The sequence below is a fragment of the Aquarana catesbeiana genome, linkage group LG04 (genome assembly GCF_042186555.1).
Source record: "Aquarana catesbeiana isolate 2022-GZ linkage group LG04, ASM4218655v1, whole genome shotgun sequence".
NCBI classification, from domain to species: domain Eukaryota; kingdom Metazoa; phylum Chordata; class Amphibia; order Anura; family Ranidae; genus Aquarana; species Aquarana catesbeiana.
In genome coordinates this window covers 148,244,528-148,268,399 of record NC_133327.1, presented here as the reverse complement: position 1 = coordinate 148,268,399, position 23,872 = coordinate 148,244,528, and the positions used below count along the sequence as shown (strand labels likewise).

General features: G+C 41.1%; 1 protein-coding gene across 2 annotated transcripts in view; it reads left to right on the top strand.

The window, feature by feature from the left end:
* LOC141139582 (calcium-binding protein 39) overlaps positions 1-16,226 on the top strand; it is a 51,089-nt gene extending 34,863 nt beyond the window's left edge. For both annotated transcript variants that reach the window (XM_073625856.1, XM_073625857.1), the window contains 7 exons: positions 1,605-1,769; positions 5,466-5,584; positions 7,872-8,040; positions 9,563-9,622; positions 10,145-10,210; positions 11,258-11,401; positions 13,855-16,226. In XM_073625856.1, coding sequence (XP_073481957.1) covers positions 1,605-1,769; positions 5,466-5,584; positions 7,872-8,040; positions 9,563-9,622; positions 10,145-10,210; positions 11,258-11,401; positions 13,855-14,043 — 912 coding nt within the window. In that variant the 3' untranslated portion in view covers positions 14,044-16,226. The remainder of the gene's footprint in view (positions 1-1,604; positions 1,770-5,465; positions 5,585-7,871; positions 8,041-9,562; positions 9,623-10,144; positions 10,211-11,257; positions 11,402-13,854) is intronic.
* The last annotated feature ends 7,646 nt before the right edge of the window (positions 16,227-23,872 follow it).

Sequence of the window (23,872 nt, the reverse complement as noted above, 5' to 3'; positions counted from 1 at the left end):
TGTGCTGTAAAAAAAAAAAAAAAATCATGGCTTTGTGCTGTAAAATGCAATACCCCCTAAAAATAGCAACTGCAGAGCTCCCTGAAAGTGCCGCTGCTTTGTCTCCAATGTGAAAGCCCCGAGGGCTTTCACACTGGAGCGGTGCGCTGGCAGGACGGGAAAAAAAGTCCTGCTTAGCAGCATCTTTGGAGCGGTGTGTATACCGCTCCTGCCCATTGAAATCAATGGGGGCACCACGGCTATGCCGCCGGCAAAGCGCCTCCGAAGAGTCGCTTTTGCGATGGTTTTTAACCGTAAAACCGCCCTGCTAGCTGCCGAATACGGCCGCTAAAATGACGGTAAAGCGCTGCTAAAAATAGCGGCGCTTTACCGCTGACACACCTCCTGCCCCAGTGTGAAAGGAGCCTAAAAGTGAATAAATCCCCCTATGTTGGTGGTCAGTGGGCTGATAAATGAACTCCTACACCCTGGCATTGGTGTCAGTAGGCTAATAAAAGGAATATCCAGCAGTAGTGTTGTGGGTTAACAAAAAAAAAAAAAAACCTTGCGATTAAATGATTTGGCATGAAATGCATGAGCTGCATTTCCCAGTCTTAAGATGGACTTTTTAAAAAAATGTTTCAATAAAGGTGATTTTTAGTTGTGCGGCCAGCCAGAACATTTTCTTTTTTCCTATGAAGGCTGATGCGAATAGGGCAGCACATATTAGTGTGATCCTTCTTTTAGGCGCTAAGTCCTGTTCTGCTCAAGGCCATTTTATTGCAGGTGGCAGTCTTATGCAACCAGTGGGCTGCAGTTTGACTGCTGTTTTAAATTACCTATTAAATGTCCTGACCACTGCTTTTACTGGTGCTTAACGCTACATGGTAACCATTTAGAAAGTCTTTTCCACCTTTGTCACTTAAACCTTGCTCATAGCCCAGACAGCTCCTCTTTTGTCCTGTATTTCCCACATAACTTTCAGGCATGGCGATTGGCTGCTCAGGTAACCAACATGGGATGACACTTCCCATTGTGGGTATTGGAGGGGAAGCATGTTTAGGTAGTGGCCAGAGATATGTATAGCAATGCAGCTTTTTTTAATCCTCACCATTGCTAAAAAAAAAAAAAAATTTTTTTTTTTGTATCTTTAATAGGGAGAGTAATATTTTGTTGTCCAGTCAACCATATGTGGCAAATCAAGCAGTCAAAATATCTATTGTATTTAAATTGTTCTACGTTCATTATGCACTATATAGATTATAAGCTGCTGAGTCTGTGTTTTTAGTCACGGTTTATAACGTTGTTTCTCTTCCCACTAACCTTCTTCCTTTTTAAATTATATTGATTTTAGTTTTAACAGGGTCTTTAACCTAACCTACCACAGGAGGTCAGCACTCCAGACATTATCATGTTTGTTTGTGTGTCTCTGTCTGCATGATTTGTTTGCAGAAGGTATTTTTAGCTGAATCCTGTGGTGCTGGGGACTTGAATGCTCTTCAATACAGAACTCATTGTAACATGGACTGAGGAATGTAAATGAATACAGTTCCCCTAATTATAACATCAGCACATTCTCACATTTACCACATACATATTTTTTTACTTTTCTCCTAATTTTACAGGCAACCGAAGAAGTGTCAAAAAATCTTGTGGCTATGAAGGAGATCTTGTATGGCACAAATGAGAAGGAACCTCAGACTGAAGCTGTGGCCCAGCTAGCTCAGGAACTGTACAACAGTGGACTCCTGGGAACTCTGGTGGCTGACCTGCAGCTCATAGACTTTGAGGTGACACGACAACACAGTGAAATGTGCCCTGCTCCCACATAATGTGCCCTGCCTCTTTGTAATGTGCCCTGCCTCCTTGAAATGTGCCCTGCTCCCATGTAATGTGGCTTGCCTCCATGTAAAAGTTTACTTTAAATGTAATAGTAATGCCTTCTATTACCCCCAGTCTATCAGCCTCCACCTTCTCTGGGTTCAGATGCTGATCTTCCCTGCACAGTCTTTAAAGTACCGTATTTATCGGCTTATAACACGCACATTCATTTTAAGAGGGAAGTTTCAGGAAAAAACTTAAATTTTAAATAAGGAACTTTGAAGCAAAATAAGGGTCAGTGCCCATCTGCAGCCTCACCATTGCCATCAATGCAGCCTGATTAATGCCCACCTGCAGCCTCACAAGTGCCATCAATGCAGCCTTATTAGTCCACATCAATACAGCCTCGCCATTGCCATCAATGCAGCAGCCTCGCCATTGCCATCAATGCAGCAGCCTCGCCATTGCCATCAATGCAGCAGCCTCGCCATTGCCATCTATTGACTTCCTATTACAGAGGCCGCCAAGTGAACAGGAGATTCTCACTGTATGTAATCTGATGGCACTCGTCCCCCCCCCCCCCCCCCCCCCCCCGTTGCCTCCGAGGCAGCTAAAATTGAAGTATTAGTGTATTAGTGTATAACACGCACACGCTATTTGCACCCGATTTTCATGGTGAAAAAGTGAGTGTTATACGCCAATAAATACAGTAATTTTTTTTTTAAAGCAAACATGGTATACTTACCTGCTCTGTGTAATGGTTTTGCACAGAGCAGCCCCGATTCATCTCTTCTGGAGTCCCCCACCGATGCCTCTGGCTCCTCCTGCCTTTAGAGTGCACCAATGGCAAGCTGCAAATTATAGTATAGTGTGCCCCTATAGCAAGGTAAAAAAACTTCTGCTTTTAGACCCACTCACTTCCTGCCCAGGACTACATGTTCCATGAGGCATTGCTCCTCACACATTCACAAGTTCTCAGGCACTTGCTGACATGTATGTATGGATGGTGTACTGAGCTGTATGTGTGCTGCACTGTATTTCCTGATATGTAAACAAATAATGCATTCTGTATGCAGGCCAAATAATCGGCTGGCCGATTAATCGATTATGAAAATAGTTGACAACTATTTTCATAATCGATTAGTTGTTTCAGCCCTAATATGTATGTATGTGTGTGTGTGTGTGTGTGTGTATATATGTATGTGTATATATATATATATATATATATATATATATATATATATATATATATATATTTATATATATTTATATTATAGTGTGTGTGTATGGCAACTTATAGTGCCTTGAAAAAGTATTCATGCCCCTTGAAATTTTGTCATGTTACAACCAAAATTGTAAATGGATTTTATGCATTAGACCAACACAAAGTGGAAGGAAAATGATTTTCCCACATTTTTTACAAATATCTGAAAAGTGTGGAGTGCATTTGTATTCAGCCCCCCTGAGTCAATTTGTAGAACCACCTTTCACTACAATTACAGCTGCAAGTCTTTTTTGGGATGTCTCTATCAGCTTTGCACATCTACAGAGTAAAAATGTTTCCCATTCTTTTTTGCAAAATAGCTCAAGCTGTATGTTTGAATGGAGAGTGTCTGTGAACAGCAATTTTCTTGCCACAGATATCTATTGGATTTAGGTCTGGGCTGTGACTGGGCCATTCTAACACATGGATATGCTTTGATATAAACCATTCCATTGTAGCTCTGGCTGTATGTTTAGGGTCATTGTCCTGCTGGAAGGTGAACCTCCGCCACAGTCAAGTATTTTGCAGACTCACAGTTTTTTTTCTAAGATTGCCCTGTATTTGGCTCCATCCATCTTCCCATTAACTCTGATTAGCTTCCCTGCCCCTGCTGAAGAAAAGCATCCACACAACATGATGCTGCCACCACCATGTTTCACAGTGGGGATGGTGTGTTCAGGGAGATGCGCAGTGTTAGTTTTCCGACACATATAGCGTTTTGCTTATAGGTCAAAAAGTTCAATTTTGGTCTCATTTGACCAGAGCAACTTCTTCCACATGGTTGCTGTTTCCCCCACATGGCCTCTCGCAAACTGCAAATGGGACTTCTTATGGCTTTCTTTCAACAATGGCTTTCTTCCTGCCACTCTTCCATAAAGGTCAAATTTGTGGAGTGCACGACCAATAGTTGTCCTGTGAACAGATTCTCCCACCTGAGCTGTGGATCTTTGCAGCTCCTCCAGAATTACCATGGGCCTCTTGGCTGCTTCTCTGATTAATGCTCCCCTTGCCTGTCAGTTTAGGTGGCATATCTTGGTAGGTTTGCAGTTGTGCCATACTCCTTTTCCATTTTCGGATGATGGATTGAACAGTGCTCCGTGAGATGTTCAATGCTTGGGATTTTTCATTTTTTAATATCCTAACCCTGCTTTAACCACTTCCCGCCCGCCGCATGTCATATGACATTGTCGGGTTTGAGCAGTGATATCTGATGCCTGCAGCTACAGACATCACTCGGATATCTTCTTTTAGTGCCAGCAATTCCCTGCACTATAAGAACGATCGTTCTTACAGGCAGCGAGAGGGCACCCCCGCCGCCCATAGGTGCTTCTACCGACTCACCCCTGCCATCGGTGAGTCGGAGAAGGGAGGCGCTGGTTGCTGACGATAGAGATTTCTGGCGGACTGGATGTTAGGACATCACGCCCGGCCTCTGCATTTGAAAAAAATTGCGCCACCTCAGCTGGGAAGCTGAGATCATTTTTCATTTTTTCTTAAAGGCTTCCCAGCCTATAGGTGAGATCTGCAGTGTATCTGTCAATTTATCTGATTTATCCTCCTAATGTGAAACTTTAACCATAAACAAATGAGAGAAAGGGTGGGACTTTATATGAAACGTGCATCCCTGGAGATACCATGATGCAAATGAAAGTGGACAATACTAGGAATACTGAAACCATGAACATAACATTGTAAAACGGGTATTTGGCGATCACTGATTTATTGTATAAAATATATGGCAGTAATAGCATTCACATAGTAAAATAGTGACATAGGAAGTTCACAATGTAAACCATAAAAAAAAACAAAATAAAACAGATACATTAGGACATATGTAACAGTGTTAATGATAGTATAGTATACTAGTAACATAGTAGGTTCATTTTGTACACATGGTAGAAAAAAACACTTTCATTGAAGCGTGTCTCCTTGGTAGAAAATAAACTATAATTGTTGGTACAATCCATTAGTAAATTACCCATAAACGGCTTTATAAAAAAAGAATGTTCTTTAGCTAGGAACATACATTCCACATTAATAATTATGCTACCAAAATGAGTGTGTGCTGTACATTGCTTCCATCATTGTTCCTGTTTCCTCTTGCTGGAGGCTGCCATTTTGCTGAAGCCCAGAGCCCCTGAACAGCAGTAAATATTTAGGCTTGGCACACTGCCTAAAAATAGAGAGCAACTGAGTATGTGCAGAGCAGGGTGAAACTGTTTATTACTGGATATTAAACAGTATAGGCACTTATTTTTAATGTTATGCATAGCTATGCCTGCAAAATGGGCCAGTCTGAAGTAATCTAGCAGGACTTAATTTTCTGATTTAAGTTCCACTTTAAGATGCAGCAATTTAATAAAAGTTTTTTTTTTTTTTTTTTTTTTTGCATTCTTTCCAGGGAAAAAAGGATGTGGCTCAAATCTTCAACAACATTTTACGAAGACAAATTGGCACGCGAACCCCAACTGTGGAATATATATGCACCCAGCAGAATATTCTCTTTATGTTATTAAAAGGGTGTGTATTGCTTTTAGAATTGTAAAATGTAGATGATATTATATCTGTGTTTTACAAAGTGTGGGTCTGGCAGGTCATGCCTTCATTGTGGAGGTTTTTGGGCAAGGCTCAGAATTGATGTACATGAAGTGATGTAGCAGTGTGTTCTCTGTAGTAGTTTGTCAGTGGCAGATACTAGTGTGAACATGTGTAACCTGTGGTCCAGAAATATCTGGTTCTGTCTTCTCTAGGGCTGATTGGATAGTGGATTTCACAAAAGTAACCACTGGACATATGGTATAGTAAAGGATTAATATCATTAAGCCACAGGGAGATGTGGAAAGGTGTGACTTACAGAACAGCTAATGCAGAGTAGTAGCTGTAAGTAGTATTAGAACACTGAAATGCCTACAATAATGGTCAGGGGCTTGAGTTTCCTGCTGTGCTATCAACTACAAAAATTTGAGTGTTTTACCACTTAACTGGTTCTAAAGGCTCAAGGTCTTTTTACCTTAATGCATTCTATGCATGAACATAAAAAACCTTCTGTGTGCAGCAGCCCCCCCCCAATACTTACCTGAGCCAGATGGCAATGTGCAAGAGAACCTCGGCTCTTTGGGCACTCTCCCTCCTCATTGGCTGCCAATGAGAAGAGAGAGGGGCATGGCCCAGTTGTGTCTCTGTCTGAATGGAGACCCAGAGCAGCAGTCTGGGAGTGAGCCTGCCTGGGTGCCCCCATAGCAAGCTGTTTGCTGTGGTGGCACTGGGCAAGGGGCAGGGGCCAGATGCGCCGGTGGTGGACTCGGGAAGAGGAGGATTTGGGCTGGTTTGTGCAGAACCACTGCACAGAGCAGGTAAGTTTAACATAACTTTTGTATTCTTCATTATTTTGGGCACCACTATAATCCCCAATTACCTTGTTGCCACCATTTTTCTATTTACCAGGGACAAGATGCTGGATACCATAGGTGGGTCCTAGTAGATGATAGGCTCAGCAATGGCATGCAGTGCCAAGCAAACAGAATATTGGCTTGCATTAAAAAGGGGATCAACTCCAGAGATAAAACAATAATTCTCCTGCTCTACAAGACTCTGGTCTGGCCACACCTAGAGTATGCTGTCCAGTTCTGGGCACCAGTCCTCAGGAAGGATGTACTGGAAATGGAGCGAGTACAAAGAAGGGCAACAAAGCTAATAAAGGGTCTGGAGGATATTAGTTATGAGGAAAGGTTGCGAACACTGAACTTATTCTCTCTGGAGAAAAAACGATTTAGAGGGGACGTGATTTCAATTTATAAATGCCATACTGGTGATCCCATAATCATAACAACATACAGGGATTACAATGTAATACTGACATATAATCACACACATAGGTTGGACTTGATGAACTTGTGTCTTTTTTCAACCTCACTTACTATGTAACCTAATCTATCTCCCAAGCTACTAAATTTAACATGTTTGTTTAAAAAAAACAAAAAAAAAACTTGTCTTTTATTATTGCTTTAAAATTAAGCACGTTAGAGAACCTGATGTGCCGTATTGCAAATAAGTAGTTAGATGGTCAAAGGAGAGGGGAGAGTTGGGCAGCGGGGAGTACTGTCGCTACAAGAGTGATCAAACTAGAACAGGGGTTCTAGTCCTCTCACCACTTGTTCAATGTAGTTGATTATAGGAAACCAAATCACCAATATCGTCACCTCTGTTGCTTCTCAGAGAAATTTCCCCAACAATTGGCCATTTTAACCACAGCAGCTTCTCGTCCCCCGGATGAAGACTGACTTGTTTAGAATCAAAACGAATGTATGTATGTATGTATGTATGTGTGTGTGTATGTGTATGTGTGTGTATGTGTGTGTATATGTGTATATATATATATATATATATATATATATATATAATATAATGTTCTCATTTTAAGTCTACACTATTTCCTGATCCCTGTGTAATTTTAAATGTTCCTGTGCTGATTTGTAAAAACATAGAGCAGTGTTTTTCTAGCATGTGTGACTGATTCCTCTCCTGAAAAGCCTCAGCTAGTGATGTCTACAGTAGCCGCATAAACAACTTTGGCTGGATCTGAAAATTGTCAACAAATATCTATGGGCACCTATAAACCTTTACCCTTCACAGCTATCATTGACTGTCATTCTTTGCACAAAATCAGAATGCATGTGGCCAACTTGAATAAATACACAGTATTTTCTCCTTCTTAGAAAAAATTAGTAAAAACTAGAGTGAAAGGCCCTGACCATCTATTGTCTTTGTTTACTTACTGGTTAGTTACTAGATGTTTTTGTTCTTGAAGGTATGAATCCCCAGAAATTGCTTTGAATTGTGGGATCATGCTACGGGAATGTATCAGGCACGAACCACTTGCCAAAATAATTTTGGGTTCTGAACAGTTTTATGACTTCTTCCGATATGTGGAGATGTCAACGTTTGATATCGCCTCAGATGCCTTTGCAACTTTTAAGGTAAGCCTTTTTTGGGGGTTTATGCTAAATTAAGGTTTGGGGTGTCAGTTGTCCTTATTCCCCCAAAGTATCCCTTCCTGTTAGGCAACACATTCATTACTGCGTATACTTACAACTGTTTTTAGTTTATATGGTAAGTAAAATCTCTAGTTTAAATACATAGCAAAAACACGTATGTATTTTCTGGTTTACCTGCTACAAGATTGGTCATTCTGTATAGCCATTCGTAGATCATGATTAAAGGATAAGTTCACCTTTAGTAACACGTTCCATGTTACACCTGTAGTCAGGGTGTAACCTGTTACTAAAGCACCTGCCTGCACCCCGACCCGATCCCCCATTGTGACAAAGGGCAGGGGATCACAATTCAAAAACAGCGTAGCCGTGCAGGGCTTGGCACAAACAGCCGCGTCATTCATTCAAAGAGTTCTGTGAATGAACTAAAAGTACTGTCTGCAACTATGGCAGATGGCTTGTATTCTTAATGAAATAAGAGGGCACTGTGAGTGCTCTCATAGTTCGTTGATCTTCCTGGTCTTCAGTAACTGCCCGTATGGGGGGTATGAACAGGCAGCTGTACTGACAGTCTGCAGGAGCCTGACATTTGCACCTGTGATCTGCTGATTGCGTTCCAATGCTCTGCACGGCTTCTTTTTTTGGCTGAGAAATGCTATAAGTCTCTTCTGTTATCGAGGTCTACTCTTCGTTACATAACGCAAACAAATGAAAACTTAGACGATGGTAAGGCTTAGCATACATGGATGCCCAAGCTCTGTCAATATTAAGATCTTAAGGTTAATTGAGATAACTGATTCATTATGCAGAGTTGAAAAACTACCTGCAGAGTTTGTCATACCTACCTTAAAGTGGTTTTATACCACTTTAAGCACATTTTTACATACAGGTAAGCCTGTAATAAGGCTTACCTGTAGGTAAAAATGAATATCTCCTAAACCTGTACGGTTTAGGAGATATTCGCCTTGTGTGCAGCCGCTGACGTCAGCTGCTCATGCGCAGTGAAAGTCCGGGGTATCGTGCAGGAACTTGCCGGATCGGAGGGCTCCCACGCGCGGGAGTGATGTCATAGCGGCTCCAGCTACTCGCAGCACCGGAGCCACAAAACCGCCTAGGGCAAAATGTCAGCCACCTCGGCGGGTGACCGGGAGACGATGCGGGGGGCTTCGTTCTAAGGTAAGTTTCATAATGAGCTAGTATACGGTGCATACTAGCTCATTATGCCTTTGCCTTTTATAGGTGGTGTGTTTTTTTTTTTTTTTTTTTTTTCTGACCTATGCAACCCGCTTTAAGCAATTTAATGCAAGCTAGTCATACTTACATCTGTGCGCATCAGGCTACAGTCAGCAGTTACTTTGTACACCGTAGGCATGCTGAATGTGTGGTTCTGAAAACCAGTGCTGAAAGGTCTTGGGTGAATACAAGCAAAATCTAGCAGGCTGTAGATGTATTGTGGGTACTGGTGGTCTCTATTATTTAGTATGGGTTTCCTTTGTTTTATTGTCAGGACCTATTGACTAGACACAAGCTCCTGAGTGCTGAATTTCTTGAAAATCATTACGACAAGGTAAGCTGTGGATAAAACTTCTTTCTTCTTCTTTCTTCTTCTTTCTTCTTCTTCTTCTTCTTCTTCTTTCTTCTTCTTCTTTCTTCTTCTTTCTTCTTCTTCTTTCTTCTTCTTTCTTCTTCTTTCTTCTTCTTCTTTCTTCTTCTTTCTTCTTCTTTCTTCTTCTTTCTTCTTCTTTCTTCTTCCTCCTCCCTCCTATGCAAAAGTAACAGGTTTATTGACAGGCATACACAGGACACATGCCAACACTGACAGCTGTCCCAAATTGTCCTACTGCGCTTCAGTCGTATCAGACCCTCACATCAGCTCTTCTTTAGCAGCCTTGCTGTCAGGGTGGACATACACCTAAACATATATGAAATATTTAATTTTGCCAAAACCACAGTCCTTGGCAGCTCTACAGCTTTCCCATATAACACTTTTTATATTTTGTGCCATACTCTTGATTTAGGTTTCCTGCTTTTTATATACTGTGCAATTCTACGTTTTTCATGGCCTCCATGGTTTTTTTTATTTTTTTAGTTCTTCAGTGAATATGAAAAGTTGTTGCACTCAGAAAACTATGTGACAAAGAGGCAGTCATTGAAGGTATGTGCATTTTCAAGAGAAGATTTTTTTTTTTTTAGTTAGACTAGCAAAAGTGTGCCCATTCCAGGTTAGGAATATAGCAAACAACACTAAAGTGTCTTAGCGATGGAGTGTAGGGGTTGTGACTGGGTCTAGTATGTGTAGGAGAGGAGTCTTGTGAGTATGACAGGGGTGGTATGTGCAGCGGTAGGTATGACGGGGCAGTATGTGAAGGAGGATGTGAAGTATGTGAAGGACGAGTGCAAAGGGTATGTAAGCAAGACAGCATGTGCAGGAAAGAAGTATGAAGGGTGTAACAGCATCATGTACAGAAGGATTGTGTGGTGGGAAGCTGTGCGGAGGGTATTGCCCATAGTGTGTGTATTATATTATATATATTATTTTTTTGTGTGTGTAAACACTCTTGTTCTCCAGTGATGTCTTATAGTAGATGCCTGTAGAGGCATATGTACCCACAGAATACCCAGCATGTGGATATTTGTTTTAGGTCTAAGTCTTGATGCAGGTACTATAGGGATTAGCATAACTAGGTTAATCATGTTCAGTTTTTTTTTTTTTTATTAACCAGACCAGCTGGTAGTGCCCTCTCTGTGGAAGGTGGTCTACTCTGTAGCAGCAGTTGCACAATGATCAGTCAATCGTACTGTATCAGTGATGTTGCAGTTTATCCACCCAGGGAACATAAACAAATGGTAGCTCCTTGTTGCCTGTTTGTATATGGGGTACAGCATTCATATGTCTACAAATCATTCATATGTCTTCAAATTTTCAGGGTCCACAAATATACAATAGGGAAAATTTGGCTGCACTCTGGAATATTTGTTATGTTAAATCTTCCACAAATCTTTGAATCAACAGAGCATATGTAAAAATGTTGTACAGGAATCACCTAACATGGATAATTGGTTATTAACTGCTCTTTGTATCAAAGTGTCACTGGAATTTCGGTGATTGGTATTCTCTCCATACCACAATTTCTTTTTTTTACCTATTTCTCTTATTTGTCTTTGTTCTACACCCCCTCCCCATTTACTCATACTTTTGCAGCTACTTGGTGAACTTCTCCTGGACCGACATAACTTCACCATCATGACAAAGTATATCAGTAAACCTGAAAACCTCAAGCTGATGATGAACCTACTTCGTGACAAAAGCCGCAACATTCAGTTTGAAGCTTTCCACGTGTTTAAGGTAATAAAATTATTACTGCATACTTGTAATGCTACTCCCTGCTACAGTGCATAACTATATAGGTATTCCTCGTCTCTCCATCTCCAGACTGCACTTTAAAAAAAAAGTCAGCATCACCTTTTTATTTCAGTGAAAACAGAAGGTGACTGAAAAAAGCTAATCCCAGATATAATCATTCCTGGCTGTGCAATATGATAGAAAAAGTACAGGTAACTGTATAAGCGCAAATACACAGGTGCATACAATACTTAGGATGTAAAATGGTTAGGCAGTTAGTCCATAGCAATCAGACTGGCAGTTCAGGAGTTAAACAGGTGACTGGCAGTTCAAGGGTTTAAGCAAGTATGGTAGCTGTTCAAAGGCGGCTGCTATCCTCAGAGAGCTGGCTCTGTTGTAGGCAATATAATAGAGGCTAATGCAAATTAAAAATTATATAAATCATTTAAAGTGGTTCTAAAACCTTAAAGTTTTTTACCTTACCTTTTTTAACCTTCTGTGTTCAGGATTTCAAGCCCCCCTTATACTTGTCAAAGCCTGATCTCGATCCAGCACAGTGCACGAGAGCAGCGGCTCTCCAATCTTTCCCTCCTCATAGGGCCAGATTGATAGCAGCAGGAGCAATTGATGCCTGCTGCTGTCCATCAAATCCTATGGGGGGGGGGGGGGGGGGGGGGTTGGCGAGCGCAGGACAATGCCTTGCTTCTCAGTCCTGTGTCTATAGATGCAAGCAGCGGGGCTCATAGTGGCCTACTAGGGGGTTACTCAGGGGCCAGTAGTGTAGGCAAGAGACCCCAAAAGAAGAGCATTGGGGCAACTGTGCAAAACCATTGCACAGAGCAGGTAATTATGTTTGTTTATGTGAAAGAAAAAAACGAAAGGTTTAGAATCACTTTAACATTTGTGCATACTGCTATTTATCATTTTAAACCAGGTATTGGTATAGCTAAACTGAAAATCTGCATCCATTGTAGACAGAGAAGATAAAGAAAATCTGTTAGGAGAAAAAGCTGGAGCCTCTAGATGCTGACTTCCTGAAAATGTTAGGTGCTTGACTGGTATAATCCACTGGTTTAAGTACTTTCTGAGTAACAGACCTAAAAGGAGTATGTAAATCGGGGAAAGCCAGGAGACCATCAGAAGTGCTCATCTCCACTAAGAGGGTTTGGGTGGCGTATTCTGATGGTTACATTCCTGAGCAAAAGCAGTCTGGCTAGGTTTACTATTGCTATTACAACTTCTGGTTGATTATTGCATATGTGTGCCTTCTCACAAGGCATTAAGGAGTAAAAAAGATTAATAAATATGTCCCAACCCTATGGTCGCAAAGAATCTTGTAGCAACTGATGCTTAACCTCCCTGGCGGTATTCCCGAGTCTGGCTCGGGGTGGATTTTACATACCAAAAGCGGTATCCCCGAGCCAGACTCGGGCTTGCATCGCAGGATCCAGGAAGAGATTACTTACCTTGTCCCCTGGTTCCTGCGATGTCTCCCCGCTGTGATCGGCGAGCCGCTGTGTCTCGCTCGATTCACAGTGCCGAGCTCCGTTCCCTGCGAGCGTTGCGACGCACAGGGATGGAGTTCGGCGGTAAATTCAAAAGTGAAACACATAGTATAGATACAGCATACTGTAATCTTACAGATTACAGTACTGTATCAAATAACTACACATCCCCTTTGTCCCTAGTGGTCTGCCCAGTGTCCTGCATGCAGTTTTATATATATAAAACTGTTCTTTCTGCCAGGAAACTGGAGATTGTCCATAGCAACCAAAACTGTCTCTTTACATCAAAAGTGGTTTTAGACCAGCTAGAAAAAAGCGATAATAAATTATAATCACTTGCAGAATTGAGCGATAGTGATTTGTGGGGAGATCCGTCATCAAACACTAAAAGTAATAAAAGCTAAAATTCTGCAACTGTGCAAATTTCAGTGTTTTTGATTTGATTACATTATTATATAATTTTTATTATTATTATATTATTATGTGTTTTAATTATTTATAGTTACTTATTATATTATAATTTTTTATTTCGTTTTTCAAACTTTATCATACCCGGGATGTCTACTAGACTCTTGTTTGGACAGATTTAAGTGAACTATTCCTAAGAATTACAGGCCTACAATATAAAACGCCAAATTTCTGTGCAAAATAATTGTACCGCTTTCAGCACCTAAAATCTGAAATAATCATACCGCCAGGGAGGTTAAAGGCAGGCAGTTACGATGGCTGTGTTTTCTGACCACATGGTCAATACCCTAGCAAATATGGGATGGAGCATTAAAAGAATGTGATGTTTTAACAGGTAAATCTTTCAGGGCTTTTGTTGTATTGCGGTACATTTTATACACACCCTTTTGTTTTTTAGTTTACTTACTGTACTATCTGTTTTTACTTCTCTATCTTGAAAGCTTAATTGTACTTTAATTTTCTTTACTGTTCTCCTATCTACAGGTATTTGTAGCCAACCCGAACAAAACACAGCCTGTCCTGGATATTCTCCTGAAAAACCAGAGTAAGCTTATTGAATTCCTCAGCAAATTTCAGAATGACCGCACTGAAGATGAGCAATTTAATGATGAGAAAACCTACCTAGTGAAACAGATCCGGGATCTGAAAAGACCCACGCAGCAAGAACCCTGAAGTGGAAAGGGGTGGGGAGGAGGGAGGAGCCCAAACCCAGCGCTTGCTGCGAGAGTATTCAGCATCCCGTGGACTTTGCGAGCAACGTCCTCACTTCTACCCCGAACAGTTTCACCTTATTCCATTGCATTTGAAGTTTTAGTCCAAGTGTAACCCCTTCCCTGAAGGAAGAACCCAGGTGCTGCACAAATCCTGCTGCAGCTCAGTGGGTAAAATGAATGCATAACTACCTTTTTATGTTCGTTCTTTCCCTCCCTTGCACATTTATAGAGCAAGATGGATTTTCTTTACCCCTAATTCTCCATGTTGCATCAGCACGGGATTGAGACTTGCTCATTATCACAGTATCAGGGCAAAAAAGTGCATTGACACAAAGGAGGCTGTAGAATCTCGGGCGAGTGTAGAGCTAATAGTCTGGGTTTTGGATAAGATGGTATACTTGTACTTAATATTTTTTTTTCTCTTATTATTACTATTTTTTTTTTTAATGCAATGCATGGCATGCTTGCAGAGAAAATGAAAAAATAACCCACAAAATTCTGGTTTTCATCAGCATATTTGCACATAAACTTATCAGAGGGATTGAGCACAAAATTTAATCTGTGCATAGGTGGTACCTTTTAGATTTAAAACAACAATATGCCTTGAATTCAAACAGAAACAACCAATAAAATACAACAGTGCAGTGCTTTTATTTTTAATGCCATGGAGTGGCACGTACCACTCCATATTGCGGATTGGGCAGGGGAGGGGTGTGAATAGGAATGGATTGATACTGCGTTCATTATGTATTTTAAAAGTGTGGAGTGGAGGAGCTTGATGCAGAGGGATTCATGTAAAAACGAGTGTATAGTCATTATATATGCCCTTCAACTGCTTTCTTGCTTTCCTTGGCAGTGTGTTTTGCTGTTTTTAGCAGTTGCATAAGAGGAGGTTTGGGGAAAACAAGCAGCATCTTATGTCATCTGTATGGAACATTCTGCTGACTCGTTGGCACCATTCTGTACACTGCTTATGCATGTAACCAATGTTCAAAGAGAGAGGGAAATAGCTACAGGGCTGAGGCAGTGCAGCTACTTTGGTCCTAGTATGGGAAGTAGCTTTGTAAACATCCATTTGTGGTTCTTCACAAATGTTAGGCTTGATGTAGAGCCTTACGCAGACAGTATTTTTTCCTTGAACATACCATGTTACTTCAAACCCCACAGGGAGGTTGCAGAAAGTTTGGCCTCTCATTATGTATTCTCAAATGTTAAGGAGAAGAGTGGCAATGAGGCCAAATGTGATTTATTGCTTCACCCTGGAAAACCAAATTCAGCATGACATACATCTTCCTCATTGTCATATATAATTGCTTTGGCAAACACATTGCATTTCTAACACCCACCAAGAACATATGTTGCAGGTTTGTGTGCATCTTTAGCCAACCAGAATGACTACTTACCTGTGCCAACTGTGTAGGAGTATGACATGTGGATTGTGCCATAAACGCTGTGGCTGGAAGAAAGGTCACCTGGGATTGGGTAATTCAGTGTGGCAGTATGCATGATGGCGTGGTGCAATATGTTTGACTGCAGTTATAAATGAGAGCATGCAAATGGAGAATGTAGCAGGGTAGCCTTGTTTAATAAACATTGCAATGTTTGCTATACTAAGTGTATTTATCTGGAACAAAAGAACACATCTTGTTAAAAAAAAAATAAAAATGCTGATTTTGGCTTTAAACGATTAGGCGTAGGGAAAAGCATCTATAACAGTGATGGTGAACCTTGGCACCCCAGATGTTTTGGAACTACATTTCCCATGATACTCAAATACACTGCAGACTTCATGAGCATCATGGGAAATTTAGTTTCAAAACATTTGGGGTACCAAGGGTCGAAATCACTGGTCTAGGATAACATCAATGCTTTTGCTGCATCTTTATTTGTGTGAGGAGGTTTCAGCCTGGTGCGTGCATGCAGTAGTAGTGCGTGTGGTTTGTTTCCTATTAAGCAACCACCCTCACAGAAATTCTTTAGATACGCCCTGAAAAATGCTACAACCAAAGCCTCGGGTGAAGGGGTAAACACTGCGCTTCATGCAGATTTGCTTTGGGTTTCTTTGGATTCTCTGTGTACATACGTTTTTTGGCCTCTTATTCGTAAAGAAAAAAAAAATAAACTGTACAGCAAAGGAGTGTACTGATGTTTCTTGTTGCTTGCAGTGTATTGAGGGTTCAATACTCAAATCGTTTTCAAAGAAAGTATAATTCAAAGGACTGTAACAGTCAACCCATATGATGATTTGAAATAAACAGCAAGCACATATACTAATCACCAGTTTTGTATCCCAACACCCTCTGCAACTCATTAGAAAGCCACATCTATGTACAATCCAGTAGAAGTAAAATTCACACATTTCTATGATATGGTCAACATACAATGCATAGTGTAGTATGTGTGATTTTCAGAATTTCTGCAAATTCGGACATACTATAAACAAATAATTTTTAAATATATACTTTTTTTATCCATTTTATTATATTTTTCACAGGATTTTATGTAGATCATAAATATATATTTCTAATAAAATTAGTAGGTTTGGAGATCAAAATTGGTGATTAGTAAATGGACTTATGTTAATGCAGTTGTTTCAAAGAGCAATTGTGTTGGCATCCAGTATGAACCAGTGAGATTTACAGTTGTTAAAAAGCAACAAATGTGTTTGCTGGAAACATTTATGTCCAGATTCAAAAAGTATTACCATCTTTTGCTTTAAGTTTTTTTATATAAACGTTCCTCAACACGAAGCCCCAATCTGAGGATATGGTATTAGATTGCCTCTGCTACCAGTCAACACTTTGCGCAGCTGCTAGATGTCAAACCATGCTGCCGCTGGCAGTGTGGGACCCACTAACAATTGAGAACTAGTCACTCTGGTTCCCAATCGTATGACCACTATGTCAGCATTTAAAATATTTATGACATTTAATATGACACATGGCTTCATCTTGCAGAGGGCGTTGCAATTATAGTAAAAAAAAAAAAAAAAAATCTATCTATGTATCCATTTGTTGGCCCTTAATTGAAAAGTATATTAAAGCAAATCCTTACTACTTAATTTTACTTTACAGGACACAGGAGAAGTATTCAGGTACTGCTGCCTCAGGATATGTAACCCTGGCAAATGAGCTGTAAGGAAGGCCCAGTATATTTCCTCCCACTCTAGGCATGCCTCGTTTTTTTGCTAGTGTACTAGGGGAACATATGTCTCCTTTTCTCTGAGAGAAGCAAACCTCTTTTTAACTTTTTTTTTTTCTCTCTACTAGTAAGTTGCTGCAGAGCTACTCTGACTCATTTTTGCAGCCTATGGATTGGCTAATCCTCAGCTTAGCCCTGAAAGCTGTATCTGAATCCTGCTGGTCAGTAATGTGCCCTCTGGGCACTGGACTGTACCTTAGGCACTCACCTAGGAATCCTTGGCGCACCATGCTGAGTTAGCCAGTTATCCTTGTCCTTTACAGGTCCAGGGCTGCTATCCAACCATCCAGGGGAACCCTGTCCCTGAAGACTTTTTAGGGAGCATGCCCACTTGAAGGGTTAGGAGCGCTGGTTAGGGCATGTTCCTTGGATCCTACCTTCCTGTCTGGTGATGACTGCAGGAAGTCTAACCACCTTTACTGAGTCTGTGCATCCTCCATCTGGTTGTTTTGTACTGCGCATGCCATTTTAGACTTTGCACGCTGACCGGCTGTTCGACCATCTGCTCAGCTACTCCAGTACTCTGATCCTCCAGAACATGATCAGGTTCCCTGCTGCCTCTAGTGATTAGTCACAGAGGGCATTAGTCCTTCCTACTCAGACAACAGTGTCCCGTGAGGAACCCTTGTGCAAATACTTAACTTGCAGGCTCCTATTGTGCATATATGAGCATTTATTATTAATACATTTTCCCTAGGAATGTATTATGCACTTGAATACACGCAAAACAAATGCCTGAAATTACATCCAAAAAGCAGATGCTCAAACATCAGTACCGTGTGCAAGAGACATTTGGGTGCATGTGTGAAGAACCCTTTTGGCTGAAATGTTGGTCTGCAGAGTTTCAGTGCAAAAAAAAAAAAAAAAACTCTTGCGTATGTCTTTTTAAAGTGGAATGCCACTTGCAAATCCCCGGATCATTTTATCAAAAGCAATGGTGGTAAAAGTACCCAGGAAAAGAAGGAAAAACCACCTTCAGCCCAAGAAGAGTTCCTTTCTTAATAGTACTGTATAGGACACAGGTTTGATATTTGTAGATCCTGAGTTAGTTTGGTACCTTTAGGTGATTGGACAACTCCTGGTCTTGTAACTCTTTGTGAGTATTTCGTTTTTTGCTAGTGTCTCAAAAAGATGGAGCTCCTCTCCTTCTTGGAGAAATTAGCTTAATTTGCTATTTTTCTTTGAATTCTTTAGTCTGTATTTTTTTTCTAATACAACAATGGAAACCGTGCATCTGGATAGGCGCAACCTTGGGAGCCATAACCAGACTCTGCACTGTGGGGATGGCCTGTAATGTTGCTTTGGGCACTAGATCCTGCATTACGCAATCACCTTGGCTCTTGGTGCAACATATGTAGTGCTCTACAGAATCTAGGGCCTTGGTCCATCCCTATGAAACCCAAAACCTGAAGACCCCTTTAGGTGTATGCCCACCGACTCTATATGGAGCTCAGGGACATAGACAAGGATAAATAGGATCTCCCTATTTTTAGACTACTGTGGCTCTATTCCAAATATAAGATACCTGTATTATGTGTTTTACACTTGTTTATCCTAATGAGATTTTTTTCATATAAATGAATATGATCAGGATACTGAATACGTGTTTAAAAATTATTCACTTATACAGTGTAAACTTTTCGAATGTAACACCAAAAATTCACTGTTCAAAGCTTTAGGTGGATGACTAGGTGTTGCATCAAGCCACAGGTTGCACAGTTTACCGCCACTTCTGCCTAGAACCCTTATAAAAGGTACAACAAGGACTTAATAATAAATAATAATAAATTTTATTTATATTGCGCTTTACATCAAAAGATCTCAAAGTGCTACAAGTTAAAAAAAAAAAAAAATTATATAAAGAAACAAACATCTAAGAAGAGCAAAAAACTTTGCTAAAAAGAAATGTCTTAAGACCTTTTTTAAAACAGTCAATGGATTGAGGAGCCCTGAAAGTGTCAGGTAGGGCATTCCACAAGCGCGGGGCAGCTGCACAAAAAGCCCTGTCTCCCATTGTCCTAAGTCTAGTTCTAGGTGTTTGAAGAAGGTTCGAGTGCACGGAGCGGAGGGAATGTGATGTGTTTTGTGGTCTAAGAAGTTCTTTGAGGTAAGAAGGGGCATGTCCAATGTATACATTGGTACGTAAGGAGGGAAACCTTGTACTCAATCCTGGCGGAGACAGGAATCCAATGGAGAATAGGAGTAATCTGCTCATGTTTCCGCACTCCCATCAGGAACCTTGCTGCAGAGTTTTGGATGTACTGAAGCCTCTGCAGCCTCGTTTTAGGAATCCCGATGAGGAGTAAGTTACAGTAGTCCAGTCTGGAGGAGACAAAGGCATGAACCAGCCTTTCAGCATCTGGGAAGGAAAGAATGGGACAGAGTTTTGAAATATTACGAAGGTGGTAAAAAGAGGTCTTACATAGATGATTTATATGGGCTTCAAAAGTGAGTTAGGAGTCCGTTTTTACACCTAGATTTGTAACTGTTGATGAAAGAGGGATATTAGAACCAGAAAAAGTAATGCTGGTAATGAATGATGATTTGGTCTGATAAGGATTGCCAATCATACCTTCAGTTTTGGAACTATTTAATTGAAGAAAGTTGTGCTCCATCCATACCTTTTAACTCCTCCAGGCAGGTGGTGAGTACTGATAGGGTTGACTGTGAAGATGGGGTTTCAGCTGTTGCATTTACATATAGCTGTGTGTCATCGGCATAACAGTGAAATGAAATTTTGTGGCGGCTAATAATTTGGCCAAGGGGAGTAAGGTAGCGAATAAAAAGAATGGGGCTAAGAACTGAGCCCTGGGGGACACCGCAGTTGACTCTATGCGGATTTGATTTGGAGTGGCCCAGGGAGATGTATTCTGTCCTGTTTGTGAGGTATGATTTGAACCAACCGAGAGCTGTGTCATTGAGTCCAACAGTGCAATGGAGCCAGTTTAAATGAATGCCATGATCAACAATATTGAATGCAGCCGAAAGATCCAGGAGAATAAAAAGGGAAGGAAAGCCAGTATCAGATGATATAAGGAGATCGTTTGTAACTCTGACGAGGGCAGTCTCTGTACTATGAGCAAAGCGGAAACCTGACTGGAATTTTTCGAAAAGATTGTTATGTTTGGGGTGATCCTGAAGATGAAAGGCAACGGCTTTCTCAAGTACTTTTGATATGAAGGGGAGATTGGAAATAGGCGTATAATTAAGCAGTACTTCCAGATCAAGAGTGGGTTTTTTTGAGCAATGGTCTGATGATGGCATTTTTTAAAACATAAGAAACGTGACCAGTTTGAAGGGAATGATTTATGACAGCGGTGATCAGGGGACTTAGGACAGTGATATGAGTTTTTACCAGGGACGTTGGGAGAGGATCCAGGGGACAGGGTTTCATCTCCCTGATGATGATCTTCACCTCTTCGAACGACACCTCAGGAAGGCAGTTTAAGGGTTTGAAGAAGATATGTGTTGGGGGGGGGGGGGTCAATTTCGGTGGGAGGGCCAGAAAGGGAAGAGCGAATATGTGCATTTTTTTATGTAAAAAAATCCATAAATTTATTGCACTGCTCTTCTGTAGAGGCAGTAAGTGGAGGGGATTTTGGTTTAAGAAGGTGGTTTAAAGTGGAAAAAAGCTGCTTAGAATTTCCTGGGCTACTTCTGATGGCATTGGAGTAAAACTGTGACCTTTGTCTCTTTGAGGTACTGTGCATATTTTTGTTGTTGCTCCCGGTAAATTTGTTTATGGCCAGTAAGGCCAGATGCTTTAAAGCGCCGCTCAAGGACCCTCCCTGCCGCCTTCATCTTACGGAGCTCATCTGTAAACCAGGGAGCTGAGCGGGTGAAGGTGACTGTTCTAGTTTTAACGGGGCTAAGTTGACTATTGTAGTAATCCACTCAGCACGTCAGCTGATGAAAAAAGTGTGGAAAGATACTGAAAGTCTACTGCCAAGAGTTCCTGATTTAATGTTTTTTAGACTCCTGAAACTGATGTTCCGCTTAGACTTGCAAAGGTTAGATGAGGATGGCAAATCCATGGAAATAGCCTTATGAGCAGACACACCTAGGTCATACACCTGCAAGTTGGTAGGAAGAGCAGAGTTTGTAATGACCAGATCCAAGGTATGCCCCCTGGTGTGTGTGGGGACATCAACAAGTTGTTTTAGATGAAAACAATCCAGTAGTTGAAGAAATTCAGCTGCAAAACGGCAAGAAGGGGTGTCAACATGGATGTTCATATCGCCCAGAATTATAACCTTTGCTACAGGCTGGGGCTACACTGTGCTGCTCTGTTCCCATTCACAGATACTCAAGACTGTATTTTTACTCCCCATATCTGTGGTTACCCCACAGGGGAATACCCTCACTGATAGCAATGGCGGAAACCAGGTGCAAGGGAATTGTGGCAAAAGCCCAAGCCTAACGTTCACTCTCCTGAAAGCCTGCAAAAACACCCAAACCACATCAGTGTTGATGCTTCCCCTGCAGCTGTCATTAAACCCAATTTTTTTTTTTTGGTCATTTCAAATGATAATTGTTCTACCTGTGTCTTTAACCTTGCCTCCATTATTATATTCAGTTCTTGTAGATGCCTGGTTGTTTCTGTCATCTCTCCAGTCTTCTTCCTGTGTGGCAACCCTCTCCGAGCAGATCTTCTATCTCCGTTGCCACAATTGGTGCATATGCTCCAGTTATTCTCTGTGAGGAAGCCCCACTCGTTTCCCCCTTACTCCTCTGAATGCTGCCCCACGTGACTCCAGCATATGTGATTGATAGATTCTTCCTTTGTCCTGCACGAAGCACCAAGTTATTAACTTCTGCATCTTGTAGGGTGGGTACTGCAGAGACTGACAGTCATCCCATCCCATCCCATCCCATCCCTGGAACTCTAACAGTGCAGGCTCAAGGATCTGACTGCAAGTGTAGATCTGCAGAAACTCCATCCACACCAGTTCAAAATTAACTTTTTTTTTTTTTTTTTTTTAAATCAACGTGACCACAACAGCACCAAGCAGCAGTGTACATCCACAGAAATGGCATCTAAACTTTCTACTGTGTGTGATGTCTACAGGTACTGTCACGGCTTGCCTGCCTGCTCTACCCACAGTTCTCAGTGCAGTGTGAAGTAAAGGATGACCATGTGACTGGGTATCATAATCCCGCAGAAAGGTGTTTTATAATATTACAAACTGATCTAATGCACAATTTGTTTACAGCTTCCAATAAATGTATACTTTCTTATAAGAAGGAAGTATTAACAGTGCTTATAATGAATGTTCTTTCATACTAATGATGTATCATTAAGTGCTATACCCATCCATTGTTCAACATTATAACTCGTGGTACACAGCTATAGTTGAATAATAATATTATCAAAACCAATCAACCTGGAAAGAAAATATGAAACAATAATAAAATATTGATCCTTATACAGATTCAGCAATAATATGGGTGCAAAGTAGATTATAAAAGATTAAAAAATAAATGATAAACAGTTCCAGGTGCCATAGACCAGACTAGATGTGTAGCGTGTTAAATATATCCACACACGTCAAAGAGTGATAAGTCCCATGCATGTGTGAGTTGACAATAGTGGGAGAGGGCTTCTAATATGAATATAGCGTACCGTCCTTAGGATGATAAACCTTCACCATATCACCTCGTGGTCAGCCCCTTTTGCATATATGCTTACCAAAACTGTGGATTAATATAGCCTGTAGTCTCCTTCACTGTGATGATCCGCTCTACAACTGCAGCTAATCACACTCCGTCATGCTCCCGACATTCACTTAGCACCGTTGTATAATGAAAAACAATAGGGGAGGCTCTCCACAGTGTTATATTGTTTATTTTAATAACATTGCCCCCCCCCATACAAAATGTGCTTACAGTGTTTAAGGTTAAAATCAGCCTGTCACAACAATCACGTCTGCTCACCGCTGGTCAGAGTGCCGGCGTACCGCCCACCTCGATGAGTCCCGGGATGACGCTTGGTGTGTGAAGCTGTAGGGTCGCGTGGTCACGCCCCGACGTGTTTCATCATTACGTCTTCATTCCATTTTTTTCCTACCCATTTCTGTACTGTGACAATTGTGGCAAAATTGCACTGCATTTGGAGTGCCATTAAGAATGCATGGCACCCAAATGTCTGTTGTGCATTTTGCTGTGATCTTAGTATGACTTGGATTCCCAGGTAGAATTACGCCAATTATGCCTGTGTCTCAAAATCACAAAGTGTGAATGGGGCCTCAAGGGACAGGTTTTTGCCTTTTCCATGAGCCTCTGCCTTTGTTTTAACTTGACTGATCTCTCCTGCTAAGTTGCCTTCTTTATTGCTATCATGTCAGACGTGTCTCTTGAGTTGACAGCTCTCTCATGGCAGGAGCCATTTCTAATTCTTCACAGGGATAAAGTAGCCTTGTGTCCACAGCCCTCTTTCTTTCAAAAGTTATATTATCCTTTCACCTAAATAAAGATATAGTTCTTTCAACCTTGTGCCTTGCTCTTAAGCACTCAAAAAATATTTCTCTTCTCTGTCTGAATGTGGTCAGAGCTATTATTACCTTACGACAACTCCTTCTATATTAAAA